The sequence below is a fragment of the Camellia sinensis genome, chromosome 1 (genome assembly GCF_055761805.1).
Source record: "Camellia sinensis isolate YWXY chromosome 1, ASM5576180v1, whole genome shotgun sequence".
NCBI lineage: Eukaryota > Viridiplantae > Streptophyta > Magnoliopsida > Ericales > Theaceae > Camellia > Camellia sinensis.
In genome coordinates this window covers 236,206,863-236,227,643 of record NC_138961.1, presented here as the reverse complement: position 1 = coordinate 236,227,643, position 20,781 = coordinate 236,206,863, and the positions used below count along the sequence as shown (strand labels likewise).

The following is a 20,781-nucleotide window of genomic DNA, read 5'->3' as shown; positions in this document are numbered from 1 at the left end:
CTCAGCAGTCGCACGGTGCAGTGGCTAGTATGAGATTGTTTGTTTTTGGGGAGATTGAGATAGAGATGTGGCAGTGTCATGCCAACTCATGTGCGAGTGGGAGATGTTAGTAATGGGCGCCCATGTGGCATGACCATTAAAATTTGATTTTGAATCCTTATCCAAATAGGTTTTGATTTTGAAATCAAACCTATTTAGGATAACCACTCTTGAAACAGACGTTATCAGTTTGAACTGATATAGATAGATATAATATATTAGATATTATCTGTATCTTAACTGATATGGATAGATATTATAATATATTAAATATTTGTTATATGGTTATGGGTAATCCAAGAGAAACAACGTTGAGTCTGTTTTCAACCCATATTCTGACTCTCTCCCAAGAAACAACGATCAAGTCAGTTGCACTGTGGTTTGTGTGGGTGATATTCACCATTGTAATATCACCCCACTGCTGGGATTGATTGATCTGATTCTGGAAGCACGTGATTTATCCACGAGGTTCTATCATCAAAAGGTATGATCTGATGATTTTATTCCGCTGCATGTTTTGTGTTTTAATTTACAAACATATTATGTAATATTACTTTGTGTTATATATCTAAAAAATATTATACAAATTAGTGTTATATATTATGCAAATGTATGATAATTAGTTAGAATATTCTTCAATCCGCCAATCCGCCAAAAACCACCCAAACCGCAATTTGTCAATCCGCCAATCCGCTAACCCGCCATTCGATTTGTAATTTTACTCTCAAACCGCCCGAACCGCACCGCGCACACCCTTAATTGCCAGTATGAACCAGTAATTTGTAAAAAAAAGACAGCTTACATTATCCATAATTGTAGAGGTTGTTGCAGTTTAGTATTGCCAAAACCTGTAATTTTTATGAAAGTTAACTTCACTAAATACATATTAATCCAAGCAATAGGTCATTGCAGCTTAGTATTGCCAAAGCCTGTAAAGGTAGCAATACATAGCTTATTTTAATTCACCAAGTGAAACCAAACAAAGCAATCAATAGATGGCTCCTATATTATTGTTAGGAACCAAACATATCGATGGCTTAAGCTTTCTTGAGTTTTATTGAACTAAAAAAGGTTGAAATGGAACTGCAAAAGTTATAAAGCTAATTCATGAACTATGAATAAAAAATCACTTTCCGCCACCAAAAGTTGGAAAGCTAATTAATAAAAAATCACATAGATATGCAAATGCCAAACTAATAACCTACAGATCACTCTATCAATAAAACACATCAATTGTTTAGTACTTTGTTTCTAAGAATCTATTTAGTAAAATTAACAAATAACAAAAGATTTGAACATCTACATAGTTTTAAAATAATAAAAATAATGAATAAGTCTAAACATCAAAAGAAAATATTAATGAATGTTACCATTTTAGATATGCCACATTACCCCAACCTGGCAAAGGGTGCAAATGAGTAGAAACATATGTACAACCAACAAATAGATATATGCTTCTGCACCTAAAATGAACAAAGAGATAGAAAAACAAACAAAAAATATATATTTCATAAAGTCAAACTCCATACAACCAACAAATAATTTCATCAAAAATAATTCATCCACTAAGTAAGCTAAAACGTCTCCAAGATATAACTAAGCTAACATTTTTTTTGACAAAATATAGATATGATAAAGAAATATTTAAACGTACGTAAGAAAATATTATGAGAATTGAATTATTCACCTTAAAATATCTAAAAATTGACTTTCCAAGATTTTTTTCATTTTTGGTAGGGGGGAAAAAAAGTGTGGTTAAAAAAAATGTGTGGTTGAAGACTAGTACTTGTTTTAGGTTTATCATGTACAGATGCTAAAAATTTTTGGTTCAAAACATTGGTGTTACTGAAATTGGTTTTGTCCTATAAATTGGTTCAAAAATTGGTTTTATCCTTACTATTCAAACTATCTGTCATTCAAATAGTTTGAATACCTGAATGCCAACAATACAATTCTTTTAAACTGTGTTTGGATCATGAACTTGAATTATATTTCATTCATATTTTACTCATATTTTAAATTAAATGAAAAATGAATAAGGCAAAAATATAAAAAATGAAAAAATTTAAATTATATTTCATTCATATTTTATTCACTTTTTTTTTCTTTTATCTTTCCAAATCTTTACCTAAAACCATGATTGAATACCCTTAATAGATTCATACAAAAGAACTATTGTCTTTACTTCTTTACACGGCGGGACATTATTTTTAGAGGAAAAAGACCAGAGAGAGAGAGATAAGGCAATGGATTAATGGCAACAACAAAGATAAGAGAGATGGAGGGAAAAGAGACCATATAAAACGTCTTAACCATGAACAACAACAAATAAAGCCAATCCCCAAAGATATCTGAATCGCACTTCCAAAGTCAATCACACTCCAATCAAAATTGAGTGAATTCCTATAACAAAGCTAAATTAATCCAAGAACTTGGCACATTTCAATGAAACATCATCTGAAACACATCTTATTACTATTTTTCTTGTAATTATTCACTGGTGTTAAGCAATATTGATGTGGAAACCAATACGGTGGATACAAACAATAGTGAAACCAATAAAGGGCTGTTTTACCATAGGAAACATAACCAATAGAAATAAAGGGCAGTTTTATTAGTGATTTTTTATTTTTTTTCTATAGGAGGTTACCTTTGATTAAATCAATCTAATGGTCTAAATTTTGTCAAAGGGTGAGTGGGTTATTTTCAGCCCTTAGATTAAATCAATCTAATGGCCTAAATTTCGACAAAGGGACAAAAGTCTCATCCGAATTCAAAATCTGAGCTATTTTGTTATATAGATTTTAACCAATTGATCAATCATCAGGAGTAAACTACCATCAATCAATCGTTGAAACTAATTGATTAAGTGTAAAAAATAAAAAATAAAAAATAAAAAATAAAAAATTGTAATTTGATTTTCTAAATTATTATGTAAATGAATTATTATGTATATACTCTTATATATTTTCCACTTTCAACCCAATTTATAAAAAAATTTAACTAGAATATCAATTATGAAAAATGTGTATATTTTAAGTGATTCCAAATAGATGATAGTTATTGTGTTTGCATCTATAGATGCAAAAATAACTAAAAATTATTTAGTAGTGCATGCTTACCATCTTGCACATGATCAACACTATACATGCGAATATAATAGATGAATAGTGATTCGGTAAAAAAATCAAAGACTTATGTTTCAAATACCAGGAAAAGTTAGTGTAATTTACAATTTTTTATTTTTTTTAAATAATAATGGTGGGCCATCACATGCAACAGTTTTTGATAAAATTAGACAATATAAAATCACATCCAAAGAACAAAATATCCTCACAATCCCCAAGAGAAAGAAAAAAAAACCCAATATAAAATCAGACAATTCAAGAAATAGGTATTGATAAAAATCGACAAACACAGTTCCGGATCTTCAATTTGCAGAAACAAAATGATAAAATAATAATAATAATTAAAAAGAAAAAAAAAACAGGATGAATCAATATGAATGAATAGAGAAATGGGCCTGCAAATAGAACTGGTACGAACATCCATCCAAACAATGGTGTTATAGAGAGAATTAAAATAATATTAATTCAGAAAGAAGAATACCTCCTGCCATGATGTTCAAGTCTTTGAATCTTGTTCTTGAATGGTCAAATCTTAAATGTATAAACAAAACCCACTCACTGAACACTTTTACAGAACCATATGGGAAAAGTGAAAGGAACAGAGTTTCAAGCCTATTCTATTCACAAAACAACGTCTATGTTTGATGGCTATCACAGGCATATATATAGATAGGCTTGGACCCATATCCAAGTGTAACTCCTTATAACTTCCCACCATCAGAGAAGTTGTAAGGTCTCATGAAACCACCATATGAGAAAGTGAACAGACGCCAGTTACCCATTAACCATTAAACTAATTAAATATATATAATATAAATAAACAAATAAAACAAACATGTGGCATATGGGCCACTTTATGAATATTCTTACATTCTCCCGCTTGGCACATGTAACACACATTGTCGACTGTCGGGTAACTAACAAACTGATTATGGCCATGAAATAAAAATACCCAAACCTTAGAGTTATAATACACAAATCATGGTGGTTATACTCTATCAATTAAGTATTTCCTTCCATGTATTACATTGTATCACACTCTCAACTTTATGTGGTGTCATTCTTTATGAATAACTTCTAATAAGTTATTCTGGGTCCAATGAGCCCTATGGATCAATAGTTCCAATGGACTGCATAGCATCACAAATACTTTAGGTGCACAAAATGATGTTTTTCACTAATAATAATCAAAATGTCATGACAAAACAAAATAAAACAACAACTAGAAAAATTATTGAGCTAACCAATCAGTCCCATGCCCTCAATGTGTTTTGAAAACACCTTTACAGAAAGACCTTTGGTCATGGGATCTGCAACCATCATATCAGTACTAATATGCTCAATGCTGACTTCTTGATTCTTAACACGGTCTCAAACAGCAAGATACTTTATGTCAATATGCTTGCTTCAGCTACCACTTTTGTTGTTGTTAGAGAAGAAAACCGCAGCCGAATTATCACAGTAAACCTTTAATGGCCTAGAAATTGAATCCACAATTCGAAGTGCTGTGATAAAATTCCTTAACCAAATAGCCTGTGATATTGCTTCAAAGCATGCTATAAACTCTGCTTCCATTGTTGACGATGCAATTATCGTCTCTTTGGCGCTTTTCCATGAAATAGCACCGCCTGCTAGCAGATAGACATATCCTAAAGTGGATTTTCTAGAATCTTGACAACCCACAAAATCCGAGTCTGAATATCCAACCACCTCAAGACAGTCAACATGCTTGTAAGTAAGCATGTAGTCCTTGGTTCCTTTTAAGTACCTCATGATTTTCTTTGAAGCCTTCCAATGTTCAATTCCTGGATTGCTTTGGTATCTTCCAAGCATCCTAACTGCAAATGCAATGTCAGGTCGTGTACAAACCAAAGCATGCATTAAACTGCCTATAACAGACGCATAGGGAATGCTAACCATTTGTTCATTTTCCAAATCATTCTTCAGACATTGACTTAAACTGAATTTGCCACCCTTTAAAATGGGCGCTGCATTAGGAGTGCAATCACTCATCTTGAATTTCTCCAAAACTCTTTCAATGTAAGATTTATGAGACAATCCTAATGTCCTTTTGGACCTATCTTTGTGAATCTCTATGCCAATGACATAAGAATCTTCACCCATATCCTTCATTTCAAAATTTTGGGAAAAAAATTGTTTAGTATCATGCAACAATCTCAAATCATTAGATGCAAGTAAAATGTCATCCACATATAGAACTAGAAAAATGTATTTGCTCCCACTAACCTTAAGGTATATGCAGTTGTCCACAACATTCTCTGTAAAACCATATGAAGTAATAACATTGTGGAACTTTAAATACCACTGCCGGGAAGCTTGTTTTAGTCCATATAGGGATTTCTTGAGCTTGCAAACTAAGTGACTATCTTTATCAGAACAAAAACCTTCAAGTTGCTTCATGTATACTTCTTCCTCAAGATCTCCATTTAGAAATGCCGTTTTTACATCCATTTGATGTAGCTCTAAATCAAAATGAGCCACTAATGCCATGATAATTCTAAATGAATCCTTTTTTGAAACCAAAGAAAAGGTATTATGATAATCGATGCTTTCTCTTTTAGTGAAACCTTTAACTACAAGTCTGGCTTTATATCATTTGGCATTGCTATTTGAGTCTTTCTTGGTCTTATAGACCCATTTACAGCCAACCGCTTTAACTCCTTTAAACAACTTGACAATTTCCCAAACTTGATTTTTAGCCATAGATTCCAACTCTTCCTTCATGGCATCATACCATAATTTAGAATCATCCCTATTCATGGCATTGGAAAATGAAATAGAATCATCTTTAGGTCCGATGTCAAAATCAGACTCCATTAAGTATACAAAATAAGCACCAGAAATTGCTGACTTTCTAGCTCGTGAGGATCTTCTTAATTCTGTAGTCTCAATTAGGACTTGAGCTACAGGCTCTATGTTGACTTGTTCCTCTTGTGGTGGAAGTTCTTGAATTTGTTGATTTTCAAGGATCTCAGGTTGATTATCCTGAAAGACAACCAATTCACCTATATTCACGGGTGTTGTCTCTGGATCCCGTGACTCCTTCCACTCTATCTTTCGAGGGTAACTCCCACTAAGGTCAACTTCCTCAATAAACTTAACATTTCTGGCTTCAACAATTCTAAGTGAATTTGAAAGATAATAAAATTTGTAACCCTTGGAGTTTCCCGCATAGCCTATGAAAAAACCACTAACTGTTCTGGGGTCCAATTTCTTTAAATGTGGGTTATACACCCTCATTTCAACTGGACAACCCCAAACATGTAAGTGTCTTAAACTTGGCTTTCATCATTTCCATAACTCAAACGGTGTTTTGGGAACAACCTTGGATAGAATGCTGTTTAAAAGATACACAGCAGTTTTCAAAGCTTCACTCCACAAATTTATAGGCACATTAGAATAACTAAGCATGCTCCTTACCATATCCATAAGTGTTCGGTTCCTTCTTTCAGCAACACCATTTTGTTGTGGTGTGCTAGGTATTTAGTATTGTGCAATAATGCCTTCTTCTTTAAGGAACTTAGCAAATGGACCTGGTAATTGTCCTAATTCTATGTACCTCCCATAATATTCTTCACCCCTGTCTGACCTCACAATTTTAATTTTCTTTTCTGTTTGTTTCTTTACCTCTGCTTTATAATCTTTAAAGGCATCAAGTGCCTCGGCCTTATCAAACAAGAGGTAGAGATAAATGTATCGTGTAAAGTCATCAATAAACGAGATAAAATATCTTTGACCATTCAAACAAGGTGGAGTAAATGGTCCACAAATATCAATGTGTATGATTCCAAGAATTTCCTCACTTATTTTGGCACCTTTACTGGTCTTGTTGGTCTGCTTTCCCTTTATATAGTCCACACAAATACCAAAGTTGGTAAAATCAAGAGTCGGAAGGACTTCATCATTAACCAACCTTTTTATTCTCTCAATGGAGATATGTCCCAATCTCCTATGCCAAAGAATAGAGGAAGAATCATCAACAATATTACGCTTAATGAGACGCCCCAATTTTTTTTTGGAACATCATAAAATTTAAATAACAATAACTTGCTAGATAAAATCTTAACTACTAATTAGGGAATTTTAAACTCTTACATAGTCAAAGTCCAACAACAAAACAAAATTACAAGTTCACATATAACGTCACAACATTGTTAAATACTAATACAAGAGATAATAGAATTTTGTTTGGATAAAATCTTGACTCTAAGTTAGCCAAGGTTCGATATTAGCAGCAGCTCCAAATTCAGCCTCAGTCCCTTTTTTGACATAATCTGGCATGAAACGTCAGGGTAACAAAATATATGCCATAAGTTTTGCAACACAGTAAAAAAAAATAACTAACCTACCATTCTTTTTTAGAGAAAATAATAAGATTATAAACATAAATTACTACCATTAAAATAATTCAAATAATTTTAATAAATTAGGTGACCCTTGAAATCTCACCAAAGAGGCTTAACTTACCAACCACTAAGTCATGGTCACAGTTAATTTGGAAACCCCCCCTTGGTCAAATATTCAAGAACTACCAAAGATGCCCACGCCCGGAGTTATATACCCAACCCGTGACATCCGTGGTCTACCCCAAGGGAACGGTCTGCCAGGGGTACGTAACTTCCCTGCATGCCATCCGCACATCCACCCTTATTCCAAAACCAAATACCGATAAGGGTTCAAATAAGCCACGTGCCATCTTAGGGTTTCGCGACACAATTCACTTAAAAATTATTAAAAACCAGGGCTCACCCTGAATACCCGGTATTAACCCTCTATCAGTAACTTTATATATACCATTAATCATTTCGGTTAATTCATATATTAAACACAAATTATTCAATCTCAATCACCAATAATGTTATACCAACTCAAAAAAAAACTCCCAACATAAAACATTATACATGTCATACAATAATAGTTCAATGTAAAAAATTTAATAGACAATTAATTTAAACCATGGTATGAACATAATAACTTAGATACAAGAAATAAACCATAATCACACACATGCACAAATTTTTGATTTACAAAATTAGACTAACACAATATTAAATAAATCACAACACACCCATACATGGATTACTAATTTATAATAGTTGATGGATTAGACCAACACAATATTGAAGTGATGATTTTATCCTGTCCAGAAAATTCCAGATTGTAACTTAGGTATTAAAAATTATAAATAAATTATTTACACAATCCTAAAATTCATGCAATTGAACAGAATACTCAATAGGGATGTTTAGGTCATTTTTCAGAAAGAATTTCAAAAAAAAGAAGATGTAAATAATCCTGTAAAATTTTCAGCAATTTTTATGACACAGATTTGTTACATTTCCTTACATTAATTCCATGCTTAAATTTATAGATCAAATCCATAATCTAAAAATTTATTATGAAACTAGACTTCTCAAATTTCATCTTTTAGTTAGAAATTACCAGATTTGGCTTAGTATAGAGTTTTAAATAAATTTTCAAATATATAGTAAAATCTGTCTCACTGTTTCAGATTTAGTTAAAAATTTGTATAAATTCGTAAAAAGCTCAAAAATTATTGCCAAAATTCCTAGATGAACTAGACATCATTCTCAACAACTTTGTAGAAGAAATCATCTCGAAATTTTGAGTGTAAAATTGCCTAAAAATTCGTGCAAATATTCTGGCAGGTTCAAGGACAAACAGATTATTTTCAATTTCTCTTTAAAGGTGTAAACTACACATGCAAGCTTATTTTTACAATAATAAGATGATTTTAAGACTATGAATATCTTCAAACATTTGATATACACATCACAAAATTCCTACACATATGTATAAAATTTCTATCTATGAGTAGTCATTTTAATCACATGAACATAATCTGAAAACTTCATTAATAAAAAGAAATGAGAGGGTTTTCTTACTTAATAGTAGGATTGAAATGGGTGATGAAATGATAGAAAAACTTTGCTTCCTAAACCTTCCTCTCTTCTTCTCCTTCTGCTGAATTCTTCTTCTTTTTTTTCTCCTCACCCGTCCAAAGGAGCAGACATGCATGTGTATACTTAAGCTAAGCCTTCTTTTCTTTTTTTTTGTATATCTATCAGATTATGCTCAGCCTTCCTTGAGTATATATAAAAGCATGCTGAGCCTCCCCCTCACGCTCCCTCTCTCTCTCTCTCTCTCTCTCTCTCTTTCTCATCATACTCTGCCACTTCGAATCTCCTCAACCCAAGAACTATGATGAAGTGAAGGTTTCTATGGTTACATGCAAGCTAGCAGGTGGCATCATTCTGCCACCGAGAATTTGATTCAAAGATTTTTTTTTTTAACTAAGGTATTTAATAAGAATAATTGTGATGTTAAATCCCAATTAAAATAATTTATAAATAATAAATATTGAATATTCACAAAATTATTTTTAATAATGTCTTTGTTAGTGGTTTAATTAATTTTAAAACTAACTTATACACCAATATATTTCAGACAAATTCCAGATAATGTTAATTAATTAATTAATTTATTTATTATTTTATTTATTTTATTATATATATATATATTGATTTTTTTTTTTATAATTAAATGCAGGTTTTCACACTTAATGGCAATATCACCATGCAAGGTTAAAAGATTTTGTTTAAAAACAGGATCCAAATTTAATTTGTACAAACCATTAATTAGAGTACCAAATCCTACAAAAACAGAGTCTTTAAACAAACTAAAATTTGCACCAACAAACTGAAATTCAAATCCAAACGGTACTTGTCCAGAAACATAAATTAAATTTTTTGAAAAAGATGGAATGTAAAATGCGTTTTCAAGATCCAAAACAAAGCCATTTTTTAAAACAAGTCTGAAAGTTCCAACAGCTTCAACGTGCGAACGCATCCCATTGCCCAAATAGATGCCTTGTTCATCTCCCGTCGGTTTCCTTAGGCTGAGGAAGCGTTGCATGGTATTAGCAATTTGAATTGTAGAACCCGAATCAATCCACCAATCATATTGATGAGTATTAACAAAATTAGATTCATAACACACAAGAGATATAAGATTACATTTCTTCTCAATCTCTGAGGACTTAAAACGAGCTGCAATGTCCCTCATTTCCATAATGTGCTCACGCACACTCCTAGAATTGTTATGTTTCATTCCTAATAGTTTGTTCATTAGGGTGCTTGCCAATGCTTTGTCAGAACTAACAAATTGCTCTTCAATAGCCCTCGTGTAGTTCTTGACCTTATCAGATGGTGAGATTGAGCCCCTAACGCTTTGGCTGATATGTGACTTTATGAGCATTAGGCTTAAGCGATTGGATCGCTCCCACTTATCATAAGCACTCTTTTTTGCAGCAGAACTCTCGTCCGTGGGTTCAGGAGGTTTATCCACACGGAGTGCCAGATCGAAGTCCATGCACCCTAATGTTAGAAGGATTTTGTCCTTCCAGTCCGAAAAATTATCATCGTTCAAGAATGGAATACGAGAAGACTCATTAGACAATACAGAGGTAGATATCACTGCAATTACCAAGAACATTATTAATGCTTTGAAACAATAACTATAGTCTGAATCAACCAATGTCAAATTCAGTAACAAATCTAAACCTTCCTATGGATAGAGGTCACTAAATTGTATTAGATTTGCTATTACTTTATAATAAGACTAATGGGTTCCGAAATATTTAAGGAAAAGAAAACTCATACTTGTGGGTTTAGAGTGTTCAATCCCTTTAATACCCAATCCATTATCTTATTCCAATTAAATTTCATAAATAATTACTTTCCTGTGGGACCAAGAAATTATTTATAAAACATAATTGCAATGTAAAAATGCCAAATTAATTTTTAACTTTATATGATCAAAATACTGAGGACCACATCTTTATGTCTTAAGATGTTATGGCTACTCTTACAACAGAATAAATTTTTTTAAATATGGTGAAAAATCTAGAAATACCCTAGATGTTGATTTGTGATTATGTATCAATTTTAAGCAGTATATAACAATCCCAATCAAACAATCAAGACAAATCAACACAACGATTTAAAGAAAACTACGGGCAAATGAAGGTTTAAAGGAATTACACAGGTATACTCTCAATTACCTAGCGAATCCACGCCTAATTGAACCAACCTCTATGTGCCTCTTCCAACCCCGTCTTCACCTCGGAATTGTCTTTACGATGAGCTACTCCAGAATCCACCGAAGCTTCAGGCTCGAATTTTTCAGAATCCACCGAAGAACAACTCTTTCTCTCTTGTGTATAACAAACAAAACCTTTGATGTACTCTCTTTAAACCATGAGTTGAATACTCAATAAAACATCAAAGAAAACTAACAAAATATCCCCAGATATAAACCTTAAGAACCAAAAAGAAGATCTGGAGGAATTCAGGAGTCGTCTAGTTTTGGGAGAAAACCAACTACTTATAGAAAACCAAAAGTAATCCTAGATTTGGAAGAAAACCCAATCCTTATTGAAATCCGGAAAACTGTGTTCGCGCGGTCCGCTCAAGCGCCCAACATCACGCTCGAGCGTCTTCAGCAAAATATGCGTGTGACAAAACAGAGGTCCGCTCGAGAGCTGGAGAACCCGCTCGAGCGCGAAATCACACCTTCTAGTATTTTTACAGACCTGACAAACTTCTGAAACCCAGCATTTTCCGCTCGAGCGGGGGAATGTCCGCTCGCGGATAGGCAACTTGGAATGCATTTTTGCATTTTGCTTCGGGGCCGCTACCCCTCAACCCCGCCTGGGCGCTGCCCTGGACCCGCCAAGGGGCGCTGCCCCCTCAACCCCCGCGAGCTGACCGGGCAGCTCGATCCTCGTCATAATCAGGGAAGTGGCAATCTTGAAAGCATTAGCATCACAAACTTCTCTGAAATACACAATTCGGGTTGGATTCGCATCTAAACACTCATAGCCACACTGAAATAAAAGTGTGAAAATAAATACAACTGAAACGAGTTTTGTCAAACGGGGTTGCCAAGAATAAAACCTAACATATGGCATTACTTATTAATGAGAGCAAATCCTTATAGTCACAACAAATACATAATCTTTTAATACACACAATGTATAATACATACAATCAGAGTAATATCACATGAAAAATCTCAAGACCAAACACATGTAATTCAACCTTATACTAGATTTTGCTTTAAAAATTGAACCAAAATAAATTCCATAAGCCCAACACATAGTGTATACATGCTCTTATTTCACATAAATTTTCAATGCATAAATAATTACCTTAATGCATGTAATATTATATTACATTATTTTAGATAACATGCCAATGAATCTCAAAAATTATAAAAGAACATGTTATAATTCACTGTATGAAATTCAATTAAATTTGCTCATTACTTTCACATGCAACTACAATAAAATGTCTTTCATAACATGTCATTCCTACTATAATATTTAACAATAAATTAAACTAGCGTAGGTTTCAAAGATTAAGACTAAATATTGATCTACTCGTAACCACATATACAGGACTAATTGTCTAATGCATATAAAGTTATCAGAATGCATTGTTTGATCAACAGTAAAACCATAATCACAAAAGTTCAAAAATAAAGAAAGCAATTATAAATCAATGTGATCTCCACAAATAAAACTTAATATAAGTTGATCATCTGCTACTTTCCACGTTTATTATACATATAAATTCACTAAATCAATGGAAACAAAAATAGATTTTTAAAGAATAAAATTTAGATTTTAATAAAGTTGATCCCACTGGAAATCTATTATTAGAGATGATGAATAAAAACTAGAAACAATTTGGTGATTCAATCCTTCCTTCCTTCCTCTTTTTTTTTTTATTTTTTATTATGCAACAAGATATGCTTTATACCCATATAGATATTAACCAATCTAAATGCCCCAAACCATTACACACTTGCAAAATCAATTTCGAACAGTAGAATTAAAATAAACAAGTTTCATGAATTCTCAAAACTGAGAATAATAATTGAAATAATTTTGGTTCTCTGATTCCTTATGCTACAGTATTGTGCTAGTGATCAGGCCATTATATTATATGGACAGCACAAATGAAAACAAAATAAAATATGATCTAACAAGATTTGGCCTCCATAAATTACAGTAATACTGAACCACAAACAGAAGGAGGCTCCGATACCAATTGTGAGAATTAAAATAATATTAATTCAGAAAGAAGAATACCTCCTGCCATGATGTTCAAGTCTTTGAATCTTGTTCTTGAATGGTCAAATCTTAAATGTATAAACAAAACCCACTCACTGAACACTTTTACAGAACCATATGGGAAAAGTGGAAGGAACAGAGTTTCAAGCCTATTCTATTCACAAAACAACGTCTGTATTTGATAACTATCACAGGTATATATATAGATAGGCTTGGACCTATATCTAAGTGTAACTCCTTATAACTTCCCATCATCAGGGAAGTTGTAAGGTCCCATGAAACCACTATATGAGATAATGAACAGACGTCAGTTACCTATTAACCATTAAACTAATTAAATATATATAATATAAATAAATAAATAAAACAAACATGTGGTATATGGGCCACTTGATGGATATTCTTACAATGGAGACTAATAGATTTGCTCCAAACGGTCATTGTTTCTCTCTGATTGGCTTGAGTCCACCGTCAACATTGTACCCATCTACAATGGCTTTGTCAATTGCCTTGCTCATACAAATCCTCACTCTCCAGAATCTCCATCGGATCGTGCTTTACCCATCTGCAGATTCACAAACAAAACAACAATAAAAAAAATAAAGCAATCACAGAGAGAGATAGAGAAAGAGAGAGAGAGTTCTTCATACCCTGCTTGTGGGTAGAACTGAGTGAACTCGACCTAGTGAGATCCAATTGGGTGGGCATTTTTGTCGTAGAGAATGAATCTGGTACTGGTGGTTCCTTGATTAATTGACCCAATAAACACATTCTCTTTCGACATTTCTATTCTTCTCTTCCTCCTTCGAAGAGTGTTGTGTTGCGTCTCAAATTGACCAAAAAAACAGAGTTATGAAGACGGGAAGAGAGAGAGAGAGAGGGTGTGTTCAAAATTTGAAATCAGAAAAAAAGAGATAAGAGGAGTAAGTGTGTGAGAGAGATACATTTTCAGCCCTTGGATTGAATCAATCTAAGGGTTCACATTTTGACAAAGGGACAAAAGTCCCATCAGAATTCAAAAACTATCCTTCCTTATTATATAGATTTCCCACCAATTAAATACCAGGTAATAATGTTATGGGTTACTTTTTATCAATTACACATTATTAAATCATGTTATCTTTCTATTGACCAACACAGATTAATTAATCACTTTCAAAATTAATCAAAATAAAAGAAGACAAGACCTCAAACATGTGCTCTCAAGTGTTAAATTATAATTATCAAACACCAAATATGAAATCATCAGAGATAGTAGTGGAGTCGAAATGTACTTTCAGTTGAACCGGACTTGACTCATAGAGGGCGCAATTAGCGGCTCATTCTCAAGCGGTGAAGTTAATTGTACTGGGGGGTGTTTGGTGTGGATTATAGAAGATGATTATAGTTTATTTTAATTTGAAAATTTGTGCCAGACTGTTTGGTGCAGCTTATGTTTATAGTCTTTTAGGCAAAAATAGCTTAAATAAACTGAGAAAACTGATTATTTAAAAGTTGAGGAAGGGGTACTTTTGGTTTCTACTTTACAATTTTCAACTTTTAGCTTACAACAAGCTACACCAAACAACACCACTATACTCCGATCATGACTTTGCCTCCTGTGCTAAAGGTTGATACATTTCTCTCTTCCCCTAATAGTAGATCTCTTCTTTGGGGTTAGGTTAAATGTGACTGTGGTGGTAGGCCAATTCCCCTGAATTAAATTAAATCTGACCGACAACCGATTATTTTAAGATCATGATCCATAAACGCTATGATACTTTCACGGAACGTCTTCTTTTCTTTTTTTTTTTTTACGTAAAAAAAAAAAACACACACGCGCGCACAAATATGAAACTCAAATCTAAAATTAATTTAAAAATTAAAAAAAAAAACACCAAATATGAAACTCGTAGTAGCTAAAATACGACGTCGTGCCTTAAACATTATACGACGCCGTCCGGTCCACACACTCCCAGGTCCGAAAAATCAGAGCGAAAGCAGCCTGCTTCTCTCTTCGATCCACTCGAGCCTAACTCCAATTCCTCTCACACTTCTCTCTACCAAACCAAACCAAACCCTAGACACAGAGAGAATAGCCATGGCGATCCGGCACCTCCTAGCCCTTGCTCGCCGCTCCCACAGCCGCCCCCAATCCTCCCTCCTCCGATCCTTCTCCTCCCCTGCCGTCGCCACCACCACCTCTCCTCCTCCGCCCTCTCCTCCTCCCCCCACCGCCATGATCTACGACCGCCTCGCCGAGTCCGTCAAGCACAAGCTCAAGCAGCTTGAAAACCCCGACCCTCGCTTCCTCCAACACAACTCTCCTCACCCAACCCTAACCGACCACACCTCAATCCTCGCATCCCCTCTCACCCGAGTCACCACTCTCCCCAACGGCCTCCGAGTTGCCACCGAGTCCAACTTCTCCGCCAAGACCGCCACCGTTGGAGTCTGGATCGACGCCGGAAGCAGGTTCGAGACTGATCAGACCAACGGCACTGCTCATTTTCTGGAGCATATGATATTCAAGGGCACTGAGAAGAGGACTGCCAGGGAATTGGAGGAGGAGATTGAGAATATGGGGGGACATCTTAATGCCTATACTTCCAGGGAACAGACTACTTATTATGCTAAGGTTATGGATAATGATGTGCCTAAAGCGTTGGACATATTGGCCGATATTCTGCAGAATTCTAAGTTTGATGAGAATCGCATTAATCGTGAGCGTGATGTCATTTTGAGGGAGATGGAGGAGGTAGTAACATTCATTCTTTGATAAAGTTTGTGTTTTGCTTCAATTTTCCTCATAATTTGATTTGTTTTCCAGGAATGATTCTATATTCCAATTGTTTGATGTAAAAAGCCGTTGCACTATAGACCATATGAATCTTTGGTGGCGTAAATTGCGTATGAGTATTATTAGAATTGGTGTTAATCCTAGTAAAGAATATAGTCAATAGGGAAAGGTGCATCATGATTCACAGGGTAAACAGTAAAGCCTACATTACATGGGGAATAAGAGCCAAGAATAGTTTGTTAAGGTAGTTATTGTTTTAATAATGAGAAGGGGACGCGAACACTAAGGAGTTGTTGGATGATCAAAATGTTTTGATTTTAAGAAAAAAGAATACAATGAGTTCTATTAATTGCTATTAGTTGCTTGAGCAGTTGAAAGTAATGCCTTAGTTAGTGTGGCTGACCTCCTTGTGCTTTACTTACTTCCACCCTTTGCATTGATGTACCAATAGATGCTGATCAAGTCAGTTTTCTGAATGATGAATGCCTTTGCGTATTCATTTGTTGTCTCGAGATTTCATCAATTAAATCATCTCTATATTTTGTTTTTACAAAATTCTAATTGCATTGTCGTTAGTTATTTGATTTTTTATTGTGATGCTTGTATATTCTTCATTATAGGTCGAAGGGCAAACTGAGGAAGTAATTTTCGACCATCTGCATGCAACAGCTTTCCAGTACACTCCTTTGGGCAGAACCATTCTTGGACCTGCTCAAAATATCAAGACGATCACCAAATATAATCTTCAAAAGTATATATCAACACACTACACTGCGCCTAGAATGGTAGGTGATATTCATATTGATTGTTAAGTCTATTTGGTTGGTTGGTTTACATGCTGGCTTTGCTGTCATTTATCATCAATTATTTTACTCTATTGACTTACTTATTGAAATCTTAAGCATTGGTCTTCTATTTTAGGTAATTGCTGCTTCTGGAGCCGTGAAACATGAGGACATTGTTGAGCAAGTAAAGAAATTGTTTACCAAGTTGTCAACAGATCCAACTACAGCTTCTGAATTAGTTTCTAAAGAACCAGCAATTTTTACAGGTTCCGAGGTGTGCTTATTCCTATAAATATTTCACGATTTGTTTAGTTTAAACATTCTCTCCCATCTTGTCTTTCTACAAAATTTATTAATTGGCATTTGTTATGTGAAAATCAGGTTAGGATAATTGATGATGACATTCCTTTGGCACAATTTGCTGTTGCTTTCAATGGGGCTTCTTGGACGGATCCAGATTCCATTGCTTTGATGGTCATGCAGTCTATGTTGGGATCTTGGAATAAGAATGCAGGTGGTGGGAAGCACATGGGGTGAGCTGTTGAACATCATTTGTGGGGTTTTAATAACTAAGTTGGATATTTTCCTGTGATATAACCTGTGAGCGCATGCATTAATTAGTTTTTGACAATTTGTAATCAGTTCTGAGCTTGCACAGAGGGTTGGCATTAATGAGATTGCTGAAAACATGATGGCCTTTAACACCAACTATAAGGACACTGGTCTATTTGGTGTTTATGCCATCGCCAAGGTGAGATTATGTCCTATAATTATAATTTTGTTAGTTTGAGGGCCTCCTTTCCCTCTTCATATCAGGTTCTTTCAAATTTTTGATATCTTTTTGCCATGAATCCATATTTTGTTAGCAAATTGAGAACATCTATAAGTCACTCCCTAAAATGATTGGGTTGTATCTCTTGTTCCCTCTCATTCCATTTCTTTCCTCACTCACTTTTCTGATGGACTAAGTCCCCATTTGGCACTACTGTGTGTTTAGCTTGGAATTACTTTTCTTTCCCTTGAAATAATGCTTTAGGTTTTGTTTGGCTGCAACTTTAAAGTACTTCGATGTGTAGAGGCTCCCCTAAAGGCACTTTTTTAGTGAAATAAAACATACAAGAGGATATGCAAGTGTTTTTGAAGTGCGGCAAATAAACACTTCAAACCCTTTTTACAACATCTTCTATAGAGCTCTTAACTGATTGGAGGCCTATACACCACAAAACAGGCCTAATAAGTGAAACATATTATTGGATGTTGTGGTGGAGGACACTGGTTGCTTGCATTCTGAGTGAGTTCAGACCTGAAATATAGTCAAAAGTAAAACAAAATAGCCCAGCTGGTTCTCTTGTGGGTGATTTAGGTATGTCAGAAAGGGAAAAAGGGAGTACTGTGCCAGGGGATGAGGTTCACCCCTTCCGGTACCCTTTATTGGCAGGGACTAACACTAGGATAGTGGTTATGGCCTCTAAAAGCTTCTCAAAATCAAGAGGGGGGACACACTGGTGCGCGCGCGCACACGCACACATGGAGAGCGGGGAAAACTGCTGTAAGTCAAGTGAGAAGAATAAAAGGGTGCAAGTGCAAAAAGTTACAGTGGAAATTTTGAAAATTTGCAATCCTTTCTCTCCATAATTTAATATGATACCAAGTTAACTTTTAGAATGATTTCCTTTCCACTAATGTCTTGGGATCAAATTGTTACAGTTTAATAGCCAATACCTTAGAACTCTTGATCATGGTAATCTGGAGCAAAAAAATTAAGTATCAGGATTTTGCTCAGACTAAGATGCCCATTAATCATAATTTTATAGCATCACAAACATGATAAAACAGATATCAATATTGCCCATCAGTTTTCACATATGTCATGCCTAGCTTTAGTTTGATTGATTTTAATTCACAATTGATGTTGTATGTTATGCCTCAATAATTCTAGTTATTCATTTTCATTTTTACATTTTGTTTTTAGCCGGATTGCTTGGATGATCTAGCTTATGCAATTATGTACGAGATGAGCAAGTTATGTTATCGAGTTTCTGAAGCTGATGTTACCCGTGCTTGTAACCAGGTAGTTACCGGTTCTTGTGCTGAACCTTGATATTATCTGCTTGCTTGTCCTCAGTTTTTAAGTGCTTTTAATAAAACTATATTGCGTATATCTATATATATATATATATATGTGTGTGTATATTGTTTTGTAATTCAAAAACAATACGACATATATTGCTACCACCCTAATTTGTGGATCAATATGCCTTGCCTATATGCTCAAGTCTTAAGTCTTTATTTCTTTATAGTTGAGTTCTGGAGATAATGAAAGCCATAAGTCTTTATTAATGAGTAAGAAGTATTTCTAAAGTTGGGGATGTTTAAAACTGTTTTTGGTTCACCAAGCAAATAACCCTTTACCAAGTATCCCATATTTTGCCCGTAGTTCTAACTTATCTTAGATAAGTATTTGTTGTGCCAAAGTGAGTCAGAGCTACATCATTTGTTGAATAAAATGTGTTATCCACATTTTTTATTACACACATTAAAACTAATATATGGACAAAGGAGGTCTGGTAGATTAACTTGTATCCGTGCAACATGCTTAGCGTTATGAAAGGGAAATCGATTTTAGCTTGGTCACTTATTTTTTATCTTGTGGTGCTCAGTATATTGGCATTCACTTACAATTCTATTACACTGCAGTTGAAATCTTCTTTGCTGCTTCACATAGATGGAACCAGTCCTGTTGCTGAAGATATTGGGCGCCAGGTAAAGTATTTGATGCATTTTTCATTTGCGGATGGTAAAAAAAAGGGTGGATAAAATAAAATGAAAGAATGCTTTGTATATTACTTGCAGAAAATGAAAGGATTCCCTTGTATTACTTTTGATCTCTTGGATTGTCTACTTAAGAGTGCTAAGTGAGTAGTGTGAGATAAAGACGGTTTAGTTTAGTGTCTAAAACATGGACTCTTTTTATCAAAGACAGAAGCTCTTGTTTTCAAAAAATTTCCTTCCCGGTAAAGAGCCTGATTGTTTGGTGTAATCCATTCTGTTCTTCCAGCTACTTACGTATGGGAGAAGAATCCCATTCGCTGAATTGTTTGCCAGAATTGATGCTGTAGATGCTAGCACTGTCAAACGTGTTGCAAACCGTTTTATATTTGATCAGGTAAGGATTAATGCATCCCCATTGCTAATTGCAAATTTACCTGCTATGAGGGAAGAATGTTAAAAAATTATTTTTTCTCTCGGTACATTCAATATTTGTTCTAAGTCGTGATTGATCTTTTCGCAGGATGTTGCCATTGCTGCCATGGGACCCATCCAGGGTTTACCTGACTACAACTGGTTCAGGCGTAGGACCTACTGGCTCCGTTACTAGGTTCTTTCGTGTTTAGTTTTCTTCATTATTACTCCTCACCTCATTACCTGTTTCATGTGGTCTCCAAAACATTTTGCTGTTTCATAATGCAAACCAAATTCCTCGGTGAGTCCCTTGGAGGGTGGCCTCTTTATTTATTTTTTGTTCCCAGATTTTTTCTGTGTAACATTGCTCCATTAGTAAAAAATAATTAAGCTGTTTTCAGTGATGTATGAGAAAGATCAGTGTAGCCCGTCAGGCTTTTGAACAATTTTTTTTCATGGCATTAAAGCTTTTGGTTGTATTATTACGTACAATTGTCATATGGGTGAGTGATAGGTCATGATACAGCCTATTCAACTGTTTGTGTGCTCATGTCCCTATTAGTAACTCTGGGTGCCATGAAATTGAGTTTTGAGTTGTGTTGTAAATTGATCATACTTGTGTAGATTTTGAGCCAGAATGAATGATAGACATGAGGTCATGACTCTGAAGCTTTTCATCTCTCCACC

At 34.5% G+C, this 20,781-nt stretch overlaps 2 protein-coding genes across 2 annotated transcripts; one reads left to right on the top strand and one right to left on the bottom strand.

Annotated features, from left to right (window-relative positions):
- Nucleotides 1-6,671: 6,671 nt before the first annotated feature.
- On the bottom strand, nucleotides 6,672-14,131 carry LOC114311205 (uncharacterized). Its single transcript, XM_082921051.1, has 4 exons — nucleotides 14,106-14,131; nucleotides 13,857-13,912; nucleotides 9,910-10,684; nucleotides 6,672-7,137 (listed from the first exon to the last, which is right to left on the bottom strand). The coding sequence occupies exons 1-4, from the start codon at nucleotides 14,129-14,131 to the stop codon at nucleotides 6,672-6,674; spliced, it is 1,323 nt and encodes a 440-aa protein (XP_082777177.1).
- A 1,134-nt stretch (nucleotides 14,132-15,265) lies between these two features.
- LOC114275231 (putative mitochondrial-processing peptidase subunit beta, mitochondrial) lies at nucleotides 15,266-20,540 on the top strand. Its single transcript, XM_082898772.1, has 9 exons — nucleotides 15,266-16,084; nucleotides 16,747-16,911; nucleotides 17,048-17,185; nucleotides 17,293-17,444; nucleotides 17,554-17,662; nucleotides 18,884-18,982; nucleotides 19,609-19,674; nucleotides 19,970-20,077; nucleotides 20,204-20,540. The coding sequence occupies exons 1-9, from the start codon at nucleotides 15,428-15,430 to the stop codon at nucleotides 20,288-20,290; spliced, it is 1,581 nt and encodes a 526-aa protein (XP_082754898.1). The 5' UTR covers nucleotides 15,266-15,427; the 3' UTR covers nucleotides 20,291-20,540.
- The last annotated feature ends 241 nt before the right edge of the window (nucleotides 20,541-20,781 follow it).

What these genes read in the sequence shown, in the direction of transcription:
- LOC114311205 (XM_082921051.1), bottom strand. Translation starts at nt 14,131, where the DNA reads ATGTCGAAAGAGAATGTGTTTATTGG. An exon ending in AAAGAGAATGTGTTTATTGG is followed by an intron (nt 13,913 to 14,105) that starts GTCAATTAATCA and finishes GTGAATCTGCAG; the next exon opens with ATGGGTAAAGCACGATCCGA. An exon ending in CCGTTTGGATTTGAATTTCA is followed by an intron (nt 7,138 to 9,909) that starts GTTTGTTGGTGC and finishes TCTTTGGCATAG; the next exon opens with GAGATTGGGACATATCTCCA.
- LOC114275231 (XM_082898772.1), top strand. Translation starts at nt 15,428, where the DNA reads ATGGCGATCCGGCACCTCCTAGCCCTTGCTCGCCGCTCCCACAGCCGC. An exon ending in CAATTTTTACAGGTTCCGAG is followed by an intron (nt 17,186 to 17,292) that starts GTGTGCTTATTC and finishes TGTGAAAATCAG; the next exon opens with GTTAGGATAATTGATGATGA. An exon ending in GGTGGTGGGAAGCACATGGG is followed by an intron (nt 17,445 to 17,553) that starts GTGAGCTGTTGA and finishes ATTTGTAATCAG; the next exon opens with TTCTGAGCTTGCACAGAGGG.